At 39.3% G+C, this 24,506-nt stretch overlaps 2 protein-coding genes and 2 long non-coding RNA genes across 4 annotated transcripts; all 4 read right to left on the bottom strand.

The window, feature by feature from the left end:
* Positions 1–118: 118 nt before the first annotated feature.
* On the bottom strand, positions 119–5,036 carry LOC133706508 (uncharacterized). The gene is made up of 3 exons (XR_009844576.1): positions 4,939–5,036; positions 4,308–4,384; positions 119–420 (listed from the first exon to the last, which is right to left on the bottom strand). It is a non-coding gene; the product is annotated as an uncharacterized LOC133706508 (long non-coding RNA).
* Positions 1,681–3,578, bottom strand: LOC133706507 (uncharacterized). Its single transcript, XR_009844575.1, has 4 exons — positions 3,442–3,578; positions 3,139–3,271; positions 2,569–2,632; positions 1,681–1,954 (listed from the first exon to the last, which is right to left on the bottom strand). It is a non-coding gene; the product is annotated as an uncharacterized LOC133706507 (long non-coding RNA).
* Positions 5,037–8,450: 3,414 nt separating the features above from the next.
* On the bottom strand, positions 8,451–22,056 carry LOC133706564 (uncharacterized). Its single transcript, XM_062132099.1, has 10 exons — positions 21,808–22,056; positions 21,535–21,709; positions 21,274–21,432; positions 20,059–20,152; positions 18,998–19,068; positions 10,195–10,243; positions 9,873–9,924; positions 9,641–9,778; positions 8,974–9,093; positions 8,451–8,872 (listed from the first exon to the last, which is right to left on the bottom strand). Exons 1-10 carry the CDS (start codon positions 22,005–22,007, stop codon positions 8,731–8,733), a joined length of 1,200 nt encoding a protein of 399 aa, XP_061988083.1. The 5' UTR covers positions 22,008–22,056; the 3' UTR covers positions 8,451–8,730.
* On the bottom strand, positions 15,975–18,307 carry LOC133746138 (uncharacterized). The gene is made up of 2 exons (XM_062174301.1): positions 17,875–18,307; positions 15,975–17,099 (listed from the first exon to the last, which is right to left on the bottom strand). Exon 2 carries the CDS (start codon positions 17,094–17,096, stop codon positions 15,975–15,977), a length of 1,122 nt encoding a protein of 373 aa, XP_062030285.1. The 5' UTR covers positions 17,097–17,099; positions 17,875–18,307.
* Positions 22,057–24,506: the final 2,450 nt, after the last annotated feature.

The raw sequence follows: 24,506 nt of genomic DNA, 5'->3' as shown, positions 1-24,506 counted from the left end.
ACTTATGCAAATTTTCAACCAAATTGATGATCATTTAGGTACCAGACTAGATCAAATCAATGGACGAACCAAATCTATCCAACTTGAACCGTTCGTGTTCATAATTAGGAAATCACGATTATGAATACCCATGTCACGCCCCGAATTTTGAATAACAAATTCAAATCCGAAACATGAATTAAACAACTTAAACAAATAAACGTTCTGAATTTTTTTTTTTCAGAAACAACCTCGCCACTCACGCTCAAATTCAAAACTCGAAGACCTCGAGTTAATTATTACAACTCACTCGTACAAAGTAACTTGTAAAGCTCTAATGAGCATAACAAACCTCACAACTGAAAATCAGAGTATTACAAAGCAGCTACTCTACACGGTTCGATCACCTTCCTGAATTCTCCAGTCCTGTAGGATTATCCGCTACACCGTTTGAATAGTGTACCGGGATTGCAACAACACAAAACCCGGTAAGCTTTTGACAGCCAGTATGAGTAAAAGAAAGAATGGTTGATTTATTATAACACAATACTTTTAACTCAAGTAACAACCAACAATTTCAACATCCACAAAGAAAACCACAATCTCGATAATCGATCACCAAAATCATTAACTCCAAATCATTTGAAATCACACACAAAGAAATCAAATGAATCACTCATCTCTACTCTTAACAAGATGTCTTTATCCCCACAATACGGAATAATATTTCTCAACTTTCTACAAGTCTCATCCATCACTGCACTTCCCAATTAAACTAATAAGAACATTAATCATGCATAGAAAGTTAATTCAGGAAATAACCAACACGCATAAAATCAGAAGTCATAGTAATCCCTGCATATAATTTAGTTCAGGAGATTACATTAAAATCAAACAATAAAATGAAAACGAGAAATAAACGGGAAATCGAACCATAGAAATGATCAAGGAAATAAATAGAGATAATAAACAATATAACCGAAAAAGAAGAAAAGAGAAAAAGAATAGAAATTTAAACAAAAGAATTAACAAGGAAATTAATTAAAAACATCATCAACTCACACTAATAAATCCATCCAAAACTCAACACCTTTTACCAAAAGGACTCTTACAAGTCACATCGTGACAAAATCATAGGAAATGTTAACCTAACAAATCATTATGAAAATCCGGTCCAACCTGGACACGTTGGCAGACAGACTAGAGCTCTAACTGATCGAAATCACTAACCGGGCCAAAGGCGTAATTACGATATATTGCCTGAGGATGCAACCTGCAAACCCCGGATCTTTAGGCCAACCTGACCCTTAGATCAAAACATTTAAGCGAGTCGCACTGGACCCAAAATGTTAAAACAAATCAAACGGAGAAATCACAACATGTGACTCTCAAATCCTCAGACCACCGGTCGTCAGATTAAAACATTTAAAATGGTCATACCGGACCTGAAAATGTTTCCCAACCCAAAAGGAGAAATCACAACCTGCAACTCCCCAAATCCTCAAACACTTTTCAAAACAATAGAAATACCATTTCCCACGACATATTGTTTCCCGAAAAGTCATTGACAGGACCCGACCCAGTAATCACCTCGGATACCTGGATACGAGCCTGCGGGGCCCACATTGAACGAAATCCTACCGAAAATTCGGCAGAACCTCCCCCGAATATGGGCTACCCAAATAATCACAAACCTGGACATAAATTAAAACCTTAACTTTCACTCAACCCATCTCAATATATATTTACATTCTAAACATAATATTACATGTGGAACAATTCAAATCCCAACATAACTTCAACAACAACAACAGTTCGAACAACAACATCCATCAATTGGAAAGGGTTATCAGAGCAACGCTAATAAGTAAGCCGATATCATACAAGGTAGGTTAAGCAATAACCTACGGACAAAAACGGAAGCGCTGATGCCACAGTCTTTAGAGCCTGGACGCGATCTCGGCAAATCTGTAATCTGGGCATTTGAAACCGAAGGGCCCAGGGGAAAACATATAAAATCCATTAGAGTGAGTGGACAAAACCAATATCGAATCTGAAACAGTTAATGGAATGCCTCCCCAATTCTCTTTATACTAAAACCGTCATGCAGCGAGATTCCATAAAATCCCAACTTAATTCTTTTTCTGAAAACTCTTTTGATGACTAGGAAGGACTGCTTCCTAGGCATCTCATGCCATCTGGTGGGACTGCCACCCAGGTGACGCATCGGAAGGGACTGCCAACCGGAATAGGAGGCGGTGGTTAGTTGGGACTGCCAACTAGCCACAGGTAGTAGACGGGACTGCCGACTAACTACCTCATGTCATCTGGAAGGGACTGCCAACCAGATGACGCATCGGATGGGACTGCCAACCGGCTGTAGTCTGGACGGGACTGCCGACCAGGCTATTACCTAGATGGGACTGCCAACTAGGTAAGTTACGCATGCGCCAAAACTGGCCTCCTTGTCAACTGCTTTTCTTTAAAAACCTTTACTTTTCTCAAATCGTATTTTCTCAAATAATGAACCAACTGAAAACTTATTTTTATGCTGCATGCATTATTTAAATAAAATAAAAGTCCACTCACAATGAGTCTCGCAGCTAATCCTGCTGCCTGCCCGTGTCCTCCTCGCTCGAGGGCTCAGTACGTCCTGTAATAATTGGGCAGGATATAATTAACCATAAAGAGAAAACAATCTCAATATCAACTCTTATTCCCTCTGAAGTTAGTATTCGTTACTCATAAATTCTTATAAAATCCCACATCCCATTTTGGGATTAAATTATTGAATATGGAACTTCCTTAACAATTCAACATCCTAACCCAATCTTAAATCATATCAAGGATTATTCCGATAACTTAGTTAATTAAATTTCAATTCCTTCACCATAAATAACCACCAATTTATAACACAATTCCTTTCCCAAAGTTTCCACATTCCTTCATAATTTTTCTTTTCAAACCACAATCCACAATCATTTTTCCTACTTTCCAACACATTAATTCAATCTTACACTATAACCAAAACCAATTTTAAACCATAATATTCAAGCAACCTAAACCAACAACAAATTTCCAAGAAACCTCAAACCAAACAACCTCAAGCTCAAAACAAGTTCAAGATCATCATCACAACACACCCATCAAGTTCTATACCTGCAACTACAATCAAAATCAAGCAGAAATGGCCGGAGAAAGCAAACAAAAACCAAGAACCCGACAGTTACTGTTCATGGCACTGTTCATCCGCCCAAACACCTTCCAATCTTCCTCCACAGACCACCACCAGCTGCAACAAGGTTAGGAACACGTTCAGTACTTCCCCAACAACCAAAACCCCCAAAGAATCCGGCCGGAAATCGCCGGAAACCGGACATCAAAGCAAAAATCCATTTTTTCCCATTTCTGCAATTCTCCTCATAACTCCAAAACCAAAGCTACCCAAGGCGAAATACTTACATAGCTAAAAGGAGAAGGAAGAGAGGATCACGCCGTGCCCAAGCTTTCGTCCTGGGGTGGCCGGACGGCGACGGAATCGCCGGAGAGAGGGAGAGCAGCGACGGAAGAAAAAGAAGAAAAGGGGGGGGGGGGGGGGGGGGGGGTGACTCGGGTTCTACCCGTGCTCTCTCGCTTTCCTCTTCTTCTTTTTTGTCCCTTTCTCTCTCTTCCATCTGATTTATAACCCTTCCTTCCACAAATAATACTCACCCTTTAAAAAAAAAGACCAAGCTATGAATAGTAAATTTCTGTTTTTTGATCATAACTTTTCCGTAGAAACTCCGATTAAAACAAACTTCGTGTCCACAAACTTGATTTTACGTATTCTACGACAATCTCAAAGAAATTTCCTAATTTACCGGACTAAAGAAAAAGTCACTACTCGGTCAACCACGGTAAAAAAAATAACTAGTAGGTACGGGGCATTACAGTCATACCCAAAAACAATATATGAACTCACTCACAAATATTGTTTGCATCACAACAATTCTACCAATACATATATGTTTCCGACATATGTAAATATTCAATTCAATAATCCACATACCACAATGCCACACCATCCATATATATATTCCACATAAATATATATATACGTAATTATCCGCTCAGGGATAATCACTAATACCAACTATAGTCCACACAATAAAATCGTGAAATTCATTTTTATAGTTTAAATACATTTTACTTACCTATGGACCGTAGTTGATCAAGCCCATATGATTTAAAACAAATATTTATTTCATAAATATTTTCACACAATTACGACAAAATAAAGTAATTAAATTTATTCGGTTCGTAATATGAACCACGTGAGGTTTACTCACCTCTGATCCAGCTGCGTCTTCTTAACAGCTCAATTAACAATCTCACGAATCGTCCGCCAAATAAATCCATCGATCACCTAATCCAATAATGATCTTAACTTAGCCAACAACTCAAAAGCACACATATACGGGAATCTGACGGTCGGATTCTAACTTATATAAAAATCCGACGGATGGATTCTCACAAATCGCCTCCCGAATCACCATTTCTCAATTATACGAAGATCCAACGGTCGGATCTTCGTCCGTGACCACACAAAGTCATCGGGACAGTCATACGATCAACATATCAAATCTACAATTCCATCAGACGGTCTGATCTTCACAGATCACAAATCGAACGATCGAAATCGATCGAAACTTAAAAATTCATAACTTAATCATACGATATCCAAAAATTACGTGTAATATACCAAAATGATCGTATTGAAATATAGAATCTGAAAATGTACAGAAACCATATTTTTGATCCCCGGAGGTGGCCGGAAAGGGCCGCCGGAGTTAGTGGCAGAGCCGCCGCCGACCACCACCAATGGTGTCGGGGCCGGGCTGCTCTTCTTCCTCTCATCATGCTTAACAACTTTCATAACTACCATGTAAGCTGAAAATGACCGGAAGTGGTTGAAATTACCTAAAACAGTCGAGGTGGCCGGAATTTTTCCAGAAACCGGCGAGAATTTGCAGAAACCGGCGAAGCTCCGATCAACGTAAAAATGTCCTCCTTTCGCTTCGATTCCTTCAAGAGACTTGTTCAGAACTTAAAGACGAACTCACTGGTTCAAGAATCACTCAAAACGAAGCTCTACAGCTCGAGATATCTTGATCGAAAGCGTCGGTGGCCGGAAAATTTCCAGAATCCGGCGAGCTTGAATTCCGACGTAAAAACTTCAATTTCTCGCTTCGATCCCTTCATGAAAGTTGTTCAAAACTTCAATCTGAGTTCACCAGCTCAATAATCACAAGAAATGATGGTCTGTAGCTCGAGATATCCGGATCGATAGCTCCGGTTTCGTTCTTGGTTGGGTTTGACTTGCAGCCACTGCTACGGGCCACGCCACCGTGTGAGGCTGCTTCTGGGAGCTTCAGGAAGTTGAGGCGAGCTTGTGGATGGATTTTGGTGAGGATTGGTGACCGGTAGCTTGAGATATCAAGCTTGGTTCCAAAACGAGCTCAAACCGGGCGGAGCTTCCCGCCGCCGCTGGTGGCCGTGTCACGGTGCAAGGCTGCCTCTGGCAGTTGCGCAAGGCTGAGACGAAGCAAAAGGAAGTGGTTCGACGCCGTTTGGTGGCCGGTGGAGGTAGAGAGAGACCGAAGAGCCTTTGCTCTGTCTTTCGGTTTCGGTCGAGCGAGAGAGAGAGAGAGAGAATTGTCTGCTTCTTTCAATTATGCAGACATGTATGATGATTAGAACAATCGGCCTTGAATCAAGGTACACTTTACCTTTTAACAAAGGTGTTTGCCACCAAATTGTTTTGAATAAAAAAAACAGGTTATTACAACCCAAACGATCATCAATTTGCAGAAACGATCTACTTATAGGGACCTAAAAACTTAACAGTGGAGATGCTGATATGTGACCTAAAAGATGGTTAGCTTCTTAATACAAAGTTAACCGGTTAGCTCTAGAGCACTGCTCTTAGAAATATATATATATATATATATATATATATATATATATATATATATATATATATATATATATAATGAGGGATCCCTTTTTTTGGTTTTTTCTAGGGATAGGGCATTAGACCAACTTTTCAATCATATTTTAACATCTTAACCATTTAGATTTAGGTCCAAATGTGTATATCACTTCTGCAAATTTTCAGCCAAATTGATTATCGTTAGAGCAACTCCAACAGATTCCCTATATTTTGATTTTTCTCTACTTTAGAGAAAAATGAGTCTCTTTTGCTCCAACAGATTCCCTATAACTATCTCTATTTTAGGGAAAGTGAGGAGAGAGAAAACCAAATTCCCTATATTTACAGCAAACTCCAAAATTTTAAAGAAGAATATGGAGATTTTATAGATTACTATAAACTAGGGAATCTGTTGGAGTTGGAGAAGAAAAAGAGGCTAAATGTTTAACTTTTGCTTCCCTATAATACAAAAATTATAGGGAAGCTGTTGGAGTTGCTCTTAAGGCATTCAAAATGGCGACTTAAGAATATAAGTATGAACGGTTCAAGTTTGACAGATTTGGTTGGTTCATTTATTTATTCTAGTTTGATACCTTAACGATCACTGATCTGACTGAAAATTTGTAGAAATGATCTACACATTAGGACCTAAAAACGGAACAGATGAGATGCCGAAATGTGATCGAAAAGTTGGTCTAATGCCCTATCCCTATGAAAGACCAAAAAAGGTATATATATATATCCAGAGTGAGGCCTCAATCTGAAATTAACGTGTGAGGTTGGAGTTTAGAGTCACTTTTCGGTCTCATCCACATCTCGACCGTTCAATTTTTAAGTACTAATGTATAGATCATCTTTGCAAAATTTCAGCCAAATTGATGGCCGTTAAGGCATTGATAATTGCCTTAAAACTAGTACGGTTCATGGTGGAGAGATTCAATTCGTCCATTAGTTTAAGTGAGTTACATACCTTAAAGATCATCAATTTCGTTGAAACTTTGCAAAAATGGTCTATACATTAGTATTTAAAAACTAAACGGTCGAGATGTGGATATGAGACCGAAAAGTGACCCTAAACTCCAACCTCACACGTTAATAGAATCTGTATATATATATATATTTTTTGAAGAGAGAAGAGAGAAGATATAAAAACAATCTCATTTTTTTTTAAAATTAATAAATCATTGATGATGGACACAATCATTAAGAGGAACATCCTGAACAGCGGAGGTAGCTAAAAGTAACTTAGAATGCTAAGAAATAAATCATAATTAAAGCTAAACGTATGAACAATTGACACAATCCCTTTGATCTGTTCATAATCAAATTCCAAAATATTATAGTGAGGGCCAAAGAAATGATATCGAGGATCAAATGAACACGAGCTCTATCCTCGCACCCTAGTTTCGGACGGTCATACTCGATGTAGGTGCCCAGAGAGGATCTGATGATCTTGATGGCATCTTTGTCAGTGAAGATAGGTGGCAACCCATAGATCTCCACCCAAACCGGGAGTAGCTTTACAAGGATCTCTTCCATGACAGCCACACCATCGTAATTTGATACCACCACCGTTGCATGGCGGTAAAACCAAGGCCCACCTAAAGGACCTTGTTCTTATCAGTGTCACAGTCGAATCGGCAAAGATAGCAACCGCGGGGCTTCTCATGGATCGACAAACGCCCCAAAATAGGCCAGACCCAACTCATGGAAGCCATGAACTCTGAGGGACAATCTAGTCTGAATCTGTGTTGACAATGCGAGCTAGCAAGAAAGTATCACTCACACAAGTGTATGTTATAACCATTGTTAGCCAACTTTATCGTTGCACATCATGAATAGCGAGTGCAGCGTCTAATCTTTTTGTCATAGCTTTGACAGGTGATAGCCATATCACCTGGTAGGGAGGTGAACTAGAAGAGGGGAGAGGGGCAGTAGGGAGATCAGAGGTAGAGACACAAGAAAAAGTAAGTCGAGGGAGGACAAAAAACAGTTGCAGCTAGGGTTTGGTTTGAGAGAGCGAGAGGGGTCTCTCATATCTGTGAATCCTTCGTACTATAATACCTGGATTCACAGCGAAAAAGCATTAACTATAAACACAATGAGGCAAGAGACACATAAACATCACTAACAGAAATTACAGTCACACCGAGGCCTTAATCTTCCATGTAGAGTCCAACTGATGAACAATGTGTGCGGATATCCTCCACCCTCTGAAGAGTGTTATCAGTAGCTACATGCAGATGAAAGCTGGTTTTGGGACTGCATTGTAGCTCATGATTATCGGGAAGTTAACATGATTGCTGATGTGCTATGTAAGTGTAGCTTAGATACACTAGCTATACGGAGCAACCTCCTCAAGTTATCTACATGGATACCCGATGTAGTTTCTTCTTTTGACCTGTTTATTTATTGTCTAATTATGCGAAGCAAAAAGAATAGATACTCTGAAAATTACGTTACCAGAGCCTGAACTTCAATCATGTACATACAAAATCATTTGGATTTGTTCACAGTAGGTGTTTGCAACTTGCTAAAGGCGAGTATCTTTCAGAGTTTCAGTCAGAAAGTACTGAGAAAGAGCCAAGAAAGTAAGAATCTTGAACGGTACGTTGAACTACACAACTCTTGGAGTTTCTTGGGAATTATCAACAATGATGAAAGGAAAGGTTATCAAATTGATTTGAAATTGATAATTATCTATATTTCACTACTGGCTCATCAATATAATCTAACACTCTTCAGTACTTCAAAATTACATAATGAAAATAGGTTTAAACTCACATGCAGGCAACAGCAGCTTCAGAAGCAAGATGATAACGCTTACTCTCAGAAAATTTCAGTCTGAATTGCTCAAAATTACCGGACTTAATTGCCTCCCTTACCGAGCAGAAGAAACTTAGATAGTGGTGAGTATTATGCCTGCAAATCAAAGAATAATATGATGATCATGAAGACAAAAAAAAAAAAAAAATGATGCCAACTGTAAAACTACAATCGGAAGCAAATAAAGTAGAACATACATTTCAAGTAGAATCTGAGCTAGCATTTCATGAACATTGAGCAGGTGATTGATGTACGCTTTTGTATGATTCTGGCACGTGTAACATTTACAATTTTCAACAATTGGTGAAGTGTCTTTCCTGAAAAAAGAGAGTAAAAAAGAATGTCAAGATAACATCTCTTGCGATCACTGTTACAGTTATTTTTGGATATATTGGGCAATAAATAATCACTAAAATATTCTATGAATATGTTAGGATGGACTTCACAAATTTATGTCACAAAATGCAAATGTAATTCCAATTTTCCAACCCACATTATCTTTAATAAACTTGGAACTAAATTTAAATAATAGCATTTGTTATCACCAAATTAATAGCCAACTGCAGATAGCTTGGGCAATCTGTTGAGTTGCATTATGAAAAAATAATTCAAGTACAGGGATCTGTGACAACAATGATATGTCATTGATAAGGAGAAAAAATCTAGAAAGGTTAACTAGCATTAGGTGATTCTTGGTAGTGGTTGGGTAAGCACACGGTGAAGTCAATCATGGATCTCTATACACATTGTTTATCCACGAGTTAAGGTCAAACTTGGGTTGCTATTAAACTATCAACCTGACAGACAACAATACACTTGTGAAGACTGTTAGTGATACAAGCATAAAGTGAAGTCATCAGTTACCTGTACATTGTTGATCTCAAATTAATCTTTGTCTGATCACTTCCTATATTAGTTAACTGAAAAGCAGAGAGATTGGTCTCAACACCATCTAGTGGGAAGGTAAGTGCAAAGCATCCAAGGGTAAGATGGTATATATACCTGCAACAGATTGATACATATTACCCCTTATGGAGAAGATACTAGCAAGGAGAGACACATGCCGAAATTGTTAAAAAATGAATGAGCAACTTACGTAGAATCAAAAATATCAATTCCTGCAGCAACACCCTGCAAGACCTCTTCTGCCAGAAATAAGAAAAAGAATAAGTTCATATGTTAATTTAAACCATGTATTTCAGAGAAGTTATTTGATGTATTGTCCAAACAATTGCAAAACTACAATATAGTACCATATGAAAGATCACAGAATGAATGCTATAACTCTATGCTAATACTACACGAATATGTTGAGCTAAAAGATATATTTCTATCGAAGCCATAAAATTTTCTCAGAAGTTATGTGTTAGCAGGGATCGAAAAGCCAACTTATGGTAAATTTGGTACACCTATTACCTGAAGTCCAAGCCCACTGACCAAGCGTGGTTTCTCCTCTTCTAAGATATCCTGAACATATTCTAGCATTATTAGATATCAAAAATGATAACAGAAAAGGAAATCGTTTCTTTTATCGACTCAGCTAAGAAGATAGAAGATAGAACTAATAATGAAAAACATCACTGTAAGAGTCAATTTAAGTAACTTCAAACTGTTGCTGAAGAATCAGCTTAATTTTGGTACTGTAGTTGTTAGTAACACAACATAAACTTGTACAGTAGCCAGTGTGCTCCTTAGAAAGTCCAACTACCAAATTACTATCACGCCAAGCCCCAAAAAGATAAAACTTGATGTGATGGCAGTTTGAAAATTAAACTTGTGGACGCTGAAAATCCACCATGTTTATTTAACCATATTTTGCTAAATGTAACATCTCTGTGAATGAATAACTTGTGGGGGCGCAGCTCACTCAATTGTGCCTTGAGGTTTAATCCTCAGGTACTTCTTTCATTAGTATTGTCGCTATACTGATTAAAAAAAATTAGGAACATCTATACCATAAGATGCACTATAATCTTTTAGTTATGGTTGAAGATGACATCTTTATTATTTTTGTTTTGAACACTGAATAAAAAAGTCTTCATTTTAGAAGTGTCTTAATTTTTAATTTTTTCAAAGAAAAAAAACAAATTATATTCATTAAAAAAAATAAAAAAACTGATACAATAAAAATGGACAAGTAGTCCGCACGTAACAAGGTAAAAAAAAAACAAAAGCCACGAAGTTTGGTGAAATGCTACGCTTTACACTTGCAGACAACCCTATGCTTGACTACATCTCCCCTCCAGTCAAGCAAACTGAGAGAAATGCTACTCTCTCTAAATTCAGCTGAAACAGAAGCCCATAAAACTATGCTTTACACTTGCAGACAACCCTATGCTTAACTACATCTCCCCTCCGGTCAAGCAAACTGAGAGAAATGCTATACCCTCTAAAATTCAGCTGAAACAGAAGCCCATAAAGCTGCCAAAAACTCCACCTTAATCCAACGCTCATACAACCCCTAAAAATTCTTCTATTTCTTTCCATCCAAAGCACCCACATGACATCTAGCACACTGTAACCTGTTCGGAAGCCGTTATTCCTGGCACTTAAAAGAAGTCTCGTTGCTGGGATCTTCCGACTCAACCCCTCTATAAACACCCTCTCCCAAAAATGAGAAACTGTTGTAAAATGGAAATGTTTCAGAAAATGGAGAGAGTTTTGCTTCAAAGAACTTGAGAGAGAGAGAGAGAGAGTTTTGATGCAGAGAGGGAGTGTAGTATTTTCTGTTTTCTCTATCATCCATGGATGAGAAATGGATTACATATATAGTGGAAGGCAAGGAACATATAGCCTAAAATCCTCCATAAAACAAGGACCCTTAAAGTCCTCCTTAAAACATGGATCCCCTAAAACTAGGAAAGAGGAAAGCATCTTCTAATATACAATAATTTACATGATATATCCATAATAATTTACAACACTCCCCCTTGGATATTTCATGTCAATAGTGTTGCCTAGGCTGTGCGCTTTTAAGTTGTCTCGTCAAAAACCTTGCCAAGTAATAAAAACCCTGTGGGAAAAAACAACCTTGGTCGAAGGAGAAAAAGAGCACAACGCGCATGAGTGTGAAGTAGTAATATCACAGCTTCGGAGATAAGTGGAGTCTTCTTATCAGCATCAGAAGTAAGTAGCATGTCTACGAGAGGGATGCATTTAGAGTTGCTACACCAAAACCTTGCCCGGTAAACCCAGTGGGAAAAACCCGTGGTCGAAGGGAAAAGATGAGCAAATGCATATATGTTGAATCAAAAACATCTTCAGGATGGAGCGACCATACTAAAAATGTGCCTCGTTAAAACCTTGCCAGGTAATAAAACCCAGTGGGACAAAATAACCCTGGACGAAGGACAAAAGAGTACACGATGGTCAAGTGGGTATGCTTCTGGATACTCCCCCTGATTCAACTCCTCCTGAAAATTACATGTTAGGTAATTCAGATAATTTACGTAGACCAATACCTTGTACATGCTTCTGGAATGTAGATTTTGGTAGTGACTTAGTGAAGAGGTCTGCACGATTGTCTTCAGATCGAATCTGCTTGACCTCAATCTTCTGATGCTCCTGTTGTTGCTGATTGAAGAAAAACTTTGGTGCAATATGTTTTGTGTTGTCTCCTTTGATGAAACCTGTCTTCATTTGCTCGATGCAAGCAGCATTATCCTCATGGATAGTGGTTGGTTCATCAGTGGTGGAATGCAGTCCACATGTGCTTTGAACATGCTTTGTGATGGCTCTCAACCATATACATTCACGTACTGCTTCGTGAAGAGCTAGAATCTCAGCATGATTCGAAGAGGTAGCAACAAGGGTCTGTTTTGTAGACCTCCAAGAAATTGCCGTATTCCCAATGGTAAAGACATAACCAGTTTGGGAACGTGCCTTGTGTGGGTCTGATAGATAGCCTGCATCAGCATATCCAACAAGGCGAGCATCATTCTGAGGATCAAGGGGGTTTGATCCATTTCTTGATGCATAGGGATAAAATAAGCCCATATCAATCGTACCTCTAAGATAACGAAAAATATATTTTATACCATTCCAGTGGCGGCGTGTTGGTGCAGAGCTATATCTAGCTAACAAGTTCACAGAAAATGAAATGTCTGGTCTAGTGCATTGAGTCAAGTACAATAATGCGCCTATTGCACTTAGATATGGGACTTCTGGTGCCAATATCTCTTCGTTATTATCTGCGGGACGAAACGGATCTTTCTTAGGATCTAGACTTCGGATGACCATGGGTGTGCTTGAAGGTTTCGCTTTATCCTCATTAAAGCGTCTTAACATCTTCTGGATGTAGTTTGATTGATGAAGCAGAATCCCATCAGCACGGTGCTCAAGCTCCAGGCCGAGGCAGTAATTTGTTCTCCCAAGATCTTTCATTTCGAATTCAGACTTCAGGTGCTTGGCGGTTTCTTTGATCTCTTCAGGAGTACCAATCAGATTCATGTCATCGACATAAACTGCCACAATTACAAATCCAGAACTTGTTTTCTTAATAAACACGCATGGGCATAGTTCATTGTTTACATATCCCATCCCAATCAAATATTCACTTAGACGGTTGTACCACATCCGTCCAGATTGTTTCAATCCATAAAGTGAACGCCTCAAACGAATGGAGAGGGTGTTCCGTGGTCTAGAACTATTTGTATCGGGTATCTTAAGTCCTTCAGGAACTTTCATGTATATCTCTGTATCAAGATCCCCATAGAGATAAGCTGTGACCACATCCATTAGCTGCATATTCAGTTTTTCGGAAATTGCCAAACTGATGAGGTAGCGGAACGTTATAACATCCATTACAGGAGAATATGTCTCATCGTAATCAATCCCAGGGCGTTGAGAGAATCCTTGCGCCACTAGACGAGCCTTGTATCTTACAATCTCGTTTTCCTCATTACGCTTCCTTACAAATACCCATTTAAATCCTACAGGTTTAACATGGTGAGGTGTGGGAACGACAGGTCCGAACACTTTTCTCTTTGTCAAGGAATCTATTTCGACCTGGATTGCTTCTTTCCATTTTGGCCAGTCGTCTCTACGTTGACATTCATCAACAGAGCGAGGTTCGACATCATCGCTAGTTATAATTTCAGTAGCTACTGCGAATACAAATATATCATCGATGATAATCTCATTTCGATTCCAAATCTCACTTAAGCATGCATAATTTATCGAGATTTCTCTATTCTCGAGAGTGGGTTCAAACGTTGGAGCGTCCCCCAACGTTGTCTCTTCTAGGACGGACCCATAATCTGGAATTATCTCGTGAGATGGATCAGTTGAGATCGCGATGTCTAGTGGATTCGTTTGTGCTGGTTTTACCCTCTTCCGGGGATAGGAATCCTTCGAACCTAGTGGTCTACCTCGCTTCTGGGCAGGGACATGTGACTGGTTAGCCGCCATGGTCGTACCTCGTCCATCCGGGACAACGCGTCCTACAGGGACATCTATTCTTGCAGGCACATTTGCAGCAGGTATATGTGATCTCGTCACTTTAGCTAGATCAGAGAAAGCGTCTGGCATATTTTGGGCTACACTCTGTAGATCTAGAATTCTTCGCACTTCATTATCGCATTGTGCGGTTCGGGGATCAAGATGAGACATAGTGGGGACATTCCACGTCAATTCACGTCGTTCATCAGGAACGGTAACGTTCTTATCTCCCCCTAACGGCGGGAAGACTGTCTCATCAAAGTGACAATCCGCGAATCTAGCGGTAAAGAGATCGCCTGTCAAGGGCTCTAAAAAGCGTATAATGGATGGGGATTCATAACCGACATATATGCCCATCCTTCGTTGAGGACCCATTTTTATACGTTGTGGCGGCGCAATTGGCACAAAAACTACACACCCAAATACACGTAAGTGCGAAACATCAGGTTCGTACCCAGTCACCAACTGTAACGCGGAATAAGGTTGGGTGGCAATGGGCCTTAGTCGGACCAACATGGCAGCATGCAAAATTGCATAGCCCCACGCAGATACTGGAAGCTTGGTGCGCATTACCAAGGTCCGTGCGATCATTTGTAATCTTTTAATGAACGCTTCTGCGAGACCATTCTAGGTGTGAACATAGGGAACTGGATGCTCAACATTAATCCCGAGGGACATGCAATAATCATCAAAAGATTTTGATATAAACTCTCCGGCATTATCAAGTCTTATGGACTTGATTGGATAATCCGGGTGGTGAGCCCTTAATTTAATGATCTGGGCAAGGAGTTTAGCAAAAGCAGCATTTCTTGTGGACAATAGTGTAACATGTGACCACCTTGTCGATGCATCAACCAAAACCATGAAATATTTAAATGGTCCGCATGGTGGTTGGATAGGTCCACATATATCCCCTTGTATCCGTTGTAGAAAAAGGTTGGAGTCTTTTTCAGTCTTTGCATATGATGGTCTTATATTTAATTTTCCCAATGAGCAAGCTTGGCATAATGTGTTACTGTACACAAGATCCTTATTGGTAAGGGGATGCCCGTGGGATGAATTTAGGATACGGCGCATCATACTTTGACCTGGGTGTCCCAAACGGTCATGCCAAAGCAAGTAGTTGCTCGAATTGGTTAGCTTCTGGCTGGTTATGTGATTCGCCTCAATCGATCTAATGGTAGCCATGTAGAGACCACTCGAGAGGCATTTTAGCTTCTCCAATGTCCGCTTCCGGCCATACAAATTGGAGGTTATGCAAAGATATTCCACTCCTTTTTCCTCAGTGGTTTCAACGTGATAACCATTGGCTCGAATATCCTTAAAACTCAATAACGTTCTTCTGGAACGTGGAGAGTATAGGGCCTCATTAATGGTAAATTCAGTACCATTGGACAACATAAATTGGGCTTTGCCATGGCCCTCTATCAGGTTGGATTGTCCTGATATAGTTGTCACAGAGGTATGAGTAGGCAATAAGTTTAAAAAAAACTTCCTATCTTGGAGTATGGTGTGCGTAGTAGCACTATCAGCCAGACAACAAATTTCTCCACAAGACATGCCTATTCATATATTTAATTCAATGGATCACATGTATGAAAATAAATAATTTTATTGAATTAAACATCCAAACATAACAAAATTATGCAAAACTAATATTCCAAAGATCACCAAAGATAAACTGAAAAATAGAAAGCATTATTCATAACAATAACATAGATATGGCACAAGTGCCTATTATGTCCATGTCCTCGAGTTTTCAATCCTCGATGTATCCATTAGCTGCTTGGAAATCAGTAATCTCCAAGGTGGTATCCATAGGGAAATCAGTAATCTCCAAGGTGGTATCCATAGCTGCTTGGAAATCAGTAATCTCCAAGGTGGTATCCATAGGGACTGACTCTTCCACAAGGTTGGCCTCTTGAGTTCCGCGTCTGGCGTGATACTCTCCTATCTCTTCATCTGTTGCACGACAGGTGCGGGACCAATGGTCAGTGCCTCCACATCTATAACATAGATTATGCTGATTTTGAGGGCGACGGGCCGGACCAGGGTTCTCTCTAATTTGAGCCTGTCGGACTTGGGCATTTCGGTTTCCACCACGTGGGCCTTGTCCACGTCCTCCTCGACCCCTTGGGCCATTGCCTGGGTGGTCGCGGTCATATGGGCCATTTCTGGGTCCATTTCTTCGTCCATGCCTTGGACGTTCAGACCTTCTTCCCCTTCCACGGCCCCGGTTCCTCCTTCCACGATTATTTTCGTGATGGGCAATAATATTTGCTTCAGGCAAAGGAATTGCTCTAGTACCGGTGGGCCTTGCTTGATCATTCCTCAAAAGTAGGTTGTTGTTCTTTTCAGCGAGCAACAGGATGGTGATTAATTCAGAGAATCTAGCAAAGTTTCTTTCCCTGTATTGTTGCTGCAGGACCATACAGGAAGGAGGGAAGGTGGAGAAAGTTTTCTCCAGTAGGTCAGCTTCTGTGAGCTCTTCTCCACAGAATTTTAGGAGTGACCGAATCCGGCAGATTTCAGAGTTATACTCATTGACAGTCTTGAAATCCTGGAAGCGTATGTTCTGCCAATCGTGTCTTGCTTCCGGCAAGTAGATGGCTCTTTGATGGTTGAATCGCTCTTCTAGAGCGACCCAAAGAGATCGTGGGTCCTCTTCAGCTAAATATTCCACCTTGAGTGCTTCTTCCATATGTTTCCTGATGAAAATCATAGCCCTTGCCTTCATGTCTTCAGGGGTGATGTTGTCAGCAATAATCGTTGATCTCATCTTATTTGCAGTCAGATGAAGCTTGACATCTTGGGTCCACTTGAGATAGTTCCTTCCGGAAACTTCCAAAGCAACAAAGTCAAGCTTGTTGAGATTTGACATTCTCTACAAGGATTTAAAGGACAATAGTTAGTGCTATGGGTAATAACTTCCATAAGCAATCAATAAGAACTTCAGGTTCCATAACATGATACTAAAAATCGGATTAAACATGTATAGTGAATTTGTGAAGGAAACTTCAAGTTCCTTTTATGATACATGTGAACTTCTGGTTCAATATTTATGTATGAATTTTTTGGTTCAATGTTTATGTGTGAACTTCCGGTTCATTAAGTACCTACATTCCTCACATATATATTCTTAATGCAAAGAATTTAAGCGGGTAAAATATTTAAATTTAATATGAGCAGGTAACACCACAAAACATTATCATAATAAATAATGAAGGAAAGATGTATCATTATCACAAAGTCCAAACAAGTATATATAGATATTCGTCACAATATACATGAATTGATAGCTAAATTAAAAGCTATTGATTTTCCTCTTTCTTTCCCTTTTTTTTCAATCATGCCAATTATAATGCAAGAGAAATAAGTGTCTCTCATAGAGGATTAAGTTAAACTAGATGCTTCAACAAAAGTCATAAACTGTGACTGCAGTTCCTACTGAACAACAGTCAAAAAACGAACTGAAACACTAAGCAAAACTACCCAGAAAAATATGAAAATTTACAGAGATGTACTAAACATATAAGGACTCCAGCATACAAAATTTGGTGAATTTTGGAGTTGAATTACTATTTTAAATAAATACTGGAACACAGACATCAGAAGGTAAAATGAAACAGCGAAATTGGTTTTTGTTTGGAAAAACCTACTTGGTTGTAGAGCTTGTAGACTGATGTTGATTGAATGATGAACTACCTCTTCTCTGCAACCCAAGAGTTATTCACCTCTTCTCTTATCAATCTGCAATCCGAATCCTAGAGCTATTCGTGCTGATAACGTGTTGTAAAATGGAAATGTTTCAGAAAATGGAGAGAGTTTTGCTTCAAAGAACTTGAGAGAGAGAGAGAGAGAGTTTTGATGCAGAGAGGGAGTGTAGTATTTTCTGTTTTCTCTATCATCCATGGATGAGAAATGGATTACATATATAGTGGAAGGCAAGGAACATATAGCCTAAAATCCTCCATAAAACAAGGACCCTTAAAGTCCTCCTTAAAACATGGATCCCCTAAAACTAGGAAAGAGGAAAGCATCTTCTAATATACAATAATTTACATGATATATCCATAATAATTTACAACAGAAACAACTTCACACTGCACAAAAACACGATCTATACACTCCTGTAGATGATTTCATACTCCTGTTTTGTTCAATTGCATTCCTCCCTTTTTATTCTTTGATATTGAAAAGATCAAAGGCAGATGAAAAGTATAAATATAAGAGGGGACTAATCTAATGTACAAGAAGGGAATACGAAATTTATCGTCCAATTTTAATTATGTCAATTGTCAAATGATTATGCTATAGAAACATCCACCTCAATCCCCTGAAAGGGGTGAACCAAATTTCCCTAAAAGAACCATAAACAAACTACAGTGTAGCATTGTTTCCTAGTGATGTGATACATTAATACCTTTTAGACCAGATAATAGCTGTTTGACCTCAAGTGCCAACCAAATATTACCCTAGATATGGTTCTCCCTCCCTCCCTCCCTCCCCCTCTCTCTCTCTCTGAGAAGAGAAGAGGAAGTGTAAACCCTGATAACAAATATTGACCTCTATCACCAACACTCATTCGACCAGCCGAACATATTCATGCAAGGACAGGACTCGATTCATTTTAAACTAGAACTAAGTTGCTTAACCACTGATCTTCAAAGATTACGAATGTCATTAAGTGTCTTTCAATATGACAAATGGAAATTCTGCTTCTAAAACAAGCAATGTAACTCACTGATCAAGTCTAGAAATAAGTTCAAGGTTGTGACTTACAGTAACAGCATTAAGGAGAGCAAGGCGCTCATCCATGCTCTCTCCAAGCCCAAAACCTCCAATCCAATAGCCTGCACAAAGATATATTTCTTATCATCTAAAAGTTTAACAATGCCACAAATGAAATGGTAATGATAATAATACACCGGTATATCAAAACGAATACATCAAATATTAGGACTATGAATGCAACAACATCCAATGACTTGGATTTTTGACATTAATGGGTGTAAAGCTTTAGGAGTCAGAGCAGAGAAACTTAGTATATCCTGTTGTATTTCGTAACACATTTTGAAATCCATTTAAGGATGACATGCTTTGGTGCATACCTTCTAAGAAATCAGGTGAACTTGCTTCCACATTTGAATTAATTCATTACTATATACGCCAAATAGACTGAGCTGGTAATAATATACATGTACGAGACGGAAGATATTTAATACTTGAATCCCATTCATGATGGTTCTATAACAATGACATCAACCTGTTATCAGCAGGAATAAAGAATGTCTATCTTTAAGTCGTTAGTAGTGAACATTTTATTCTACTGTTTTTTAGTGGAATAGTACATTCAGAAGTGGATCTCGAAATAAAGTGTAAGCGCAGAGGTGAAGAAGAGAATGTGAAGCGGTCAAAACAGTATATTAACTGCTGCAGATCAATATTAAGGGAAAAAAAAAGTCAAAAAAAAAAAAATGCTGTAGTTCATGTAATGGAACAACTGCGATACTCCCCAAGTAAGACAACAAATCTGACCAAAATACAAAATGCTTTTAAGCCTGAACTATGGTTATATTTAATATCTCTCAAAATCCATGAAACCTAAAACACATGATCCACTTTTACTATGATGGAAACACTAATAAAGTAAAGTTTGATAGCTACAATGAAAACTAAAAGTTTGTAATACCATAACAAGAAGATTAAACATTTATGCCTATGCAAGTATTAGACCAAAATTATATCCAATTGACCAACTATCCAGTGTTTAGAAGAAAATAATTAAAAGTACATAGGCTACATCTTTTTTCAGAAGAAAATAATAGAAAACTGTAGTTAACCTGATACATTTCGGCTGGCCACCTCTTGCGCACATCGCTCACGTTCTTGAACAGAAGATCCTCCAACAATGGATCCAAAAACAGATCCACCTGCCTACATTTTGAACAATTAGTATATGTCCATCATTCAATTTAAACAAAAAAGAGTAAACTCAGTTTAATTTCACTTCAAACCCTACTAATAGAGTTAAACCATTACAGCATCAATAAAACTCTGAAGCAACTAACAATCAAAATTAAGGGAGAACTACGCTGGCGAAGTTATTAACAACCAAAATGACTGTTTTTTGAAGCAAAAACTAAACTGAAAATCAACAACCTCCACAATGTCTTCAAAGGTACTAGAGGACACAATGAAATATCTACAAAATCCATATAAAGCAGAGCACAGTACAAACTTAAGCTTGGTATCTGTCTTGAGAGACTACATTTCAATGGCAAAAAGCACATTCATAGTAACTCTGTGCCAATATCAAGACCTCCTTCCTTTGGGGTCAGAGAGTGATATTCACAGTATATGATAACAAATTCTACTTCTACTTTTTTACAAGGTTAGTTTATCAGGCCAACATGCACGATTTGGAAATTGATTTTTGATACCATCATATAAGCTGTTCATAACAAGCATCATAACAAAAATTCACAGTATATGATAACAAAAATTCTACTTCTACTTTTTTGTAAGGTTAGTTTATTGGGCCAAATACGTATGATTTGGAAATTGATTATTTGATGCCATCATATAAGGTGTTCATAACAAGCATCTAGGTAATATAGTCACCATGAGTTTATATGGCAATTATATGCTGCAACAACTTGTAATAACCATTCCAGACACGGACATCAATTATTGGAAAACCTAAATGTGGCAGCAACATACATCAATTATTGGAAAACCTAAATGTGGCAGCAACATAACTTGTATTAGAAGTAAACATTCTTGATCAACTATTTAATTAGGTAGCTTTCTTGATGCAAATGAAAGGAGATGTATTCCTCGATAACTTGCTGACGATACAAACATCATGTGAAATTAGTTGTGAACTCACATTAATCAAACAAAAGCGTCCAACATATTCTAGCTTCTAAGTAACTACTTTTAAAATGCTAAGACTTCTAGTGATACGTCTTCCAAATAATACATATTATATGCAATTAATGTTACTCCTCTCTAAAGCATGTGTTTGATAATAGCACAATAGTGTATTCTTTTACCCGATTTAGCTGAATGCATTCGTCAAGCCATCTTACAGTTCGATCAACCGAGGTCTTGTTCCTCTTATCAGACACCCATGCAGGGACTTCATCCGCCAAAGCGGTCCATATATTAGGCTTTAACGAAGAAATCAATTCAACATACTCTACAGGCTTAACCTACAAGCACATAAAAACCAACTGTAAATTCACTACATTAACACAAAAACAAATTAAGAGTTCTAGTCAAATGGAAACCAATATGTTCACTAGGGCACTTACCAAACAGCGACCACAAGGAGTCTCAAAAGATGCTCCCAATTTATTGGTACTATTACATTCTGGGAGGCATTGAATAGAATCTCTCGGAATGGCTACGAATCCGTGGTCCGGCAAACCCAGCATCTTATGCAATCCTCCTATTTTCGATATTGTCTGAGGTAAGATGCCTTCTAAGCTGGCAGAATGGTAAAAATGTTAAGTTTGTTGTCAAAACCCAATTCAGAAACATGTACAATGCAAATTTAGGAAAGGGTGGGGAGTAAAAGTACATACAAGTGAAGGGAGCTAACATGGAGGAGATGGGAGTCAGGGGAAGGAAAAGAAGGGAGAAGGTCAGGGGGTATGAAAAAGGGCAGGCCCTTTCGGGTAGAGAGGAGAAGAGCAGGGGTCTCTATTGGGTTCGGGCAGCTGCCCAGCTGGAGTACCCCTGCCCGTGCTCTTCCACTGCTCCATGCCTTCACCGCGAATTTCATGGTTCTGTGTTGTTTGGCTAGAGACAAAAGGAGTCGGAAAAAACGAGAGAGAGAGAGAGAGAGAGAGAGGGGTTTAGACAGGGTTTTGATTGGGTTACTTACTATGGTCTCCCCGAAAAGAAACAAAAAAATGAAAATTTTTTTACTATAATACTTTATGGGTGCATCTATTGCCACCCTACTATTTTCTTAGTTCACCCTACAAATATTTAAATTATTGAAAGACTATATTACCCAAGTGTAAAATGACTACTAAGTACATTAATTTTCTAAAATCCAAATTTGTAAGGAAAAATAAATAAATAACCAATGAATTAAATAAAAAGATTACTCTTAATTTCTCATTGGATAACATTAATCTTCATATTTATTGTTTTGTACTTGTAACCAAATGTTTAATCTCTCTCTCCCCTAGGGTTACGACGACGAACTAGGGTTAGGGATTGTGAACTTTCTGCGCACTCTTCTATGGAGATTCTATCGTGGAATTGTCGTGGCCTCAATAATGAGGCTGCGGTACAGGCCCTGCGCCGCTTGGTGCAACAAAAGAAACTGGATATAGTTTTCCTGTGTGAAACAAAGGTCCGGGACTAGGATTATATGGCGGCTCTCCGATTTGAGCTGGGTATGCTTAATTGTGAGGCGGTGTTTTCGGTTGGTCAGGGAGGAGGACTTGCTATGTTTTGGAGAGATGGATTGGACGTTCGCTTCCGATCAAAATATTTACACCATATTGACGTAGAGATTCATGCGACGGATGACTCTGGTATTCGTTGGAGGCTAACAGGTTTTTACGGCCATCCCATGACGGCTGAACGCCATCACAAGTGATCTTTGCTTCGTTCACTTTGTGATGAGGTGCAACTGCCATGGGTCATTATTGGTGACTTCAACGAGCTGTTGCATGCTCACGAGAAGGAAGGCGGTGAACCCCGTCGTGAGGGGCAGATGCAGTTGTTTAGGGATGCCTTGTCTTATTCAGAGCTTGTTGATTTGGGTTATCTGGGGTCTCCGTTTACTTGGCGAGGTCCAGGAATGCGTAGCCGATTGGATAGGGGTTTTGCTACTGCGTCTTGGTTGGACATTTTCCGGGCGGGCAGAGTGCAGCATCTGGCTCTGATACACGGGGATCATATTCCCATTCTATTAGAGGCGTTGCACAGGCCCGAGCGAGTGGTGGTTCGGGGTAGCAGAAGGTTTCATTTTGAGAGCTTCTGGACTCAGAATGATGCCAGTGTTGAGGCTGTGCGTGAAGGATGGGGTCGGAGGTCTGCTGGTTTACCTATGTTCCAAACTGTGAATAAGATTCGAAGTACCCGGTTTGCTTTGTCAGCTTGGCAACGTAATACATACGGCAACAGAGGTCGGGATATTGAGGCATTGCGTGGACGTCTTCTTGATCTCAGTACCCTTCCTCTGTCTGCTGAACATCAAAGTGAGAGCTTGGAGTTGAATACAAAGCTTGATGCTTTGTTGAATGACGAACATGCTTACTGGAAGTAGAGGGCTAAGATTACTTGGCTGAAGGATGGTGATCGAAATACCAAGTATTTTCATAGGAAAGCCTCCAACCGAAGGGTTAAGAACAGGTTGGGCGGATTATATGATGATGGTGGTGTCTGGCAGGATTCGGAGGATGGGATGGAGCGTGTGATTTTGTCCTATTTTTCTACTATGTTCCAGGCTTCTGAGATGGATCATGTCCATATGAGGAATGTTGTGGACCTTATTGAGCTGAAAGTCACGACTGATATGAATGTTGATCTGTGTGCTGAGTATTTTGCTTCTGAAATCCCAGAAGCTTTATTTCAAATGTATCCCACTAAGTCTCCAAGGCCTGATGGGATACCCCCTCTGTTTTTTCAACACTATTGGGATGTTATTGGGGCTGATGTGGTGGCAGCTGTACAAGACTTCTTGCATTCTGGTCACTTACTCGGGGAGATCAATTTCACCCACATATGTCTTATACCAAAAGTGCCAAATCCGGAGCGAGTCTCAGATTTGCGTCCTATTGCTTTGTGTAATGTGCTCTATAAGATTTGTTCCAAAATGATGGCTAATAGGTTGAAAAAGATTTTGTCCCAGCTCATTTCTCCATGTCAGAGCGCGTTTATCCGGGAAGGTTAATAACAGATAATACTTTGATTGCTAATGAGGTCTTCCAGTATGTTCACACTTGTCAGTCCACTGAGGGGGTGTTGTCACTCAAACTTGATATGAGTAAGGCGTATGACCGAATGGAGTGGAAGTTTCTTGAGGCGGTGCTTCTTAGGTTTGGTTTTGCGGAGGCTTGGGTTAGTATTATCATGCAGTGTGTAAGTACAGTAAGGTATTATTTTTTGGTAAATGGGCAACCGAGAGGTTATCTCACTCCCACTAGAGGTCTGCGACAGGGAGATCCATTGTCTTCATACTTATTTTTGGTTTGTGCGGAGGTCTTCTCTACTTTAATGAATAAGAAGGCTTCTCTTGGTTTGCTCAAGGGTGTCCAGGTAT

This window comes from Rosa rugosa, chromosome 4 (genome assembly GCF_958449725.1).
Source record: "Rosa rugosa chromosome 4, drRosRugo1.1, whole genome shotgun sequence".
Lineage (NCBI taxonomy): Eukaryota > Viridiplantae > Streptophyta > Magnoliopsida > Rosales > Rosaceae > Rosa > Rosa rugosa.
This window is presented reverse-complemented; position numbering and strand designations above follow the sequence as displayed.

Coding starts and splice junctions, on each gene's coding strand:
- LOC133746138 (XM_062174301.1), bottom strand. CDS start 17,096: ATGTCAAATCTCAACAAGCTTGACTTTGTTGCTTTGGAAGTTTCCGGA.
- LOC133706564 (XM_062132099.1), bottom strand. CDS start 22,007: ATGAAATTCGCGGTGAAGGCATGGAGCAGTGGAAGAGCACGGGCAGGG. Junction 21,710..21,807: donor CATGTTAGCTCCCTTCACTT/GTATGTACTTTT, acceptor CCATTCTGCCAG/CTTAGAAGGCATCTTACCTC. Junction 21,433..21,534: donor CTCCTTGTGGTCGCTGTTTG/GTAAGTGCCCTA, acceptor ATGTGCTTGTAG/GTTAAGCCTGTAGAGTATGT.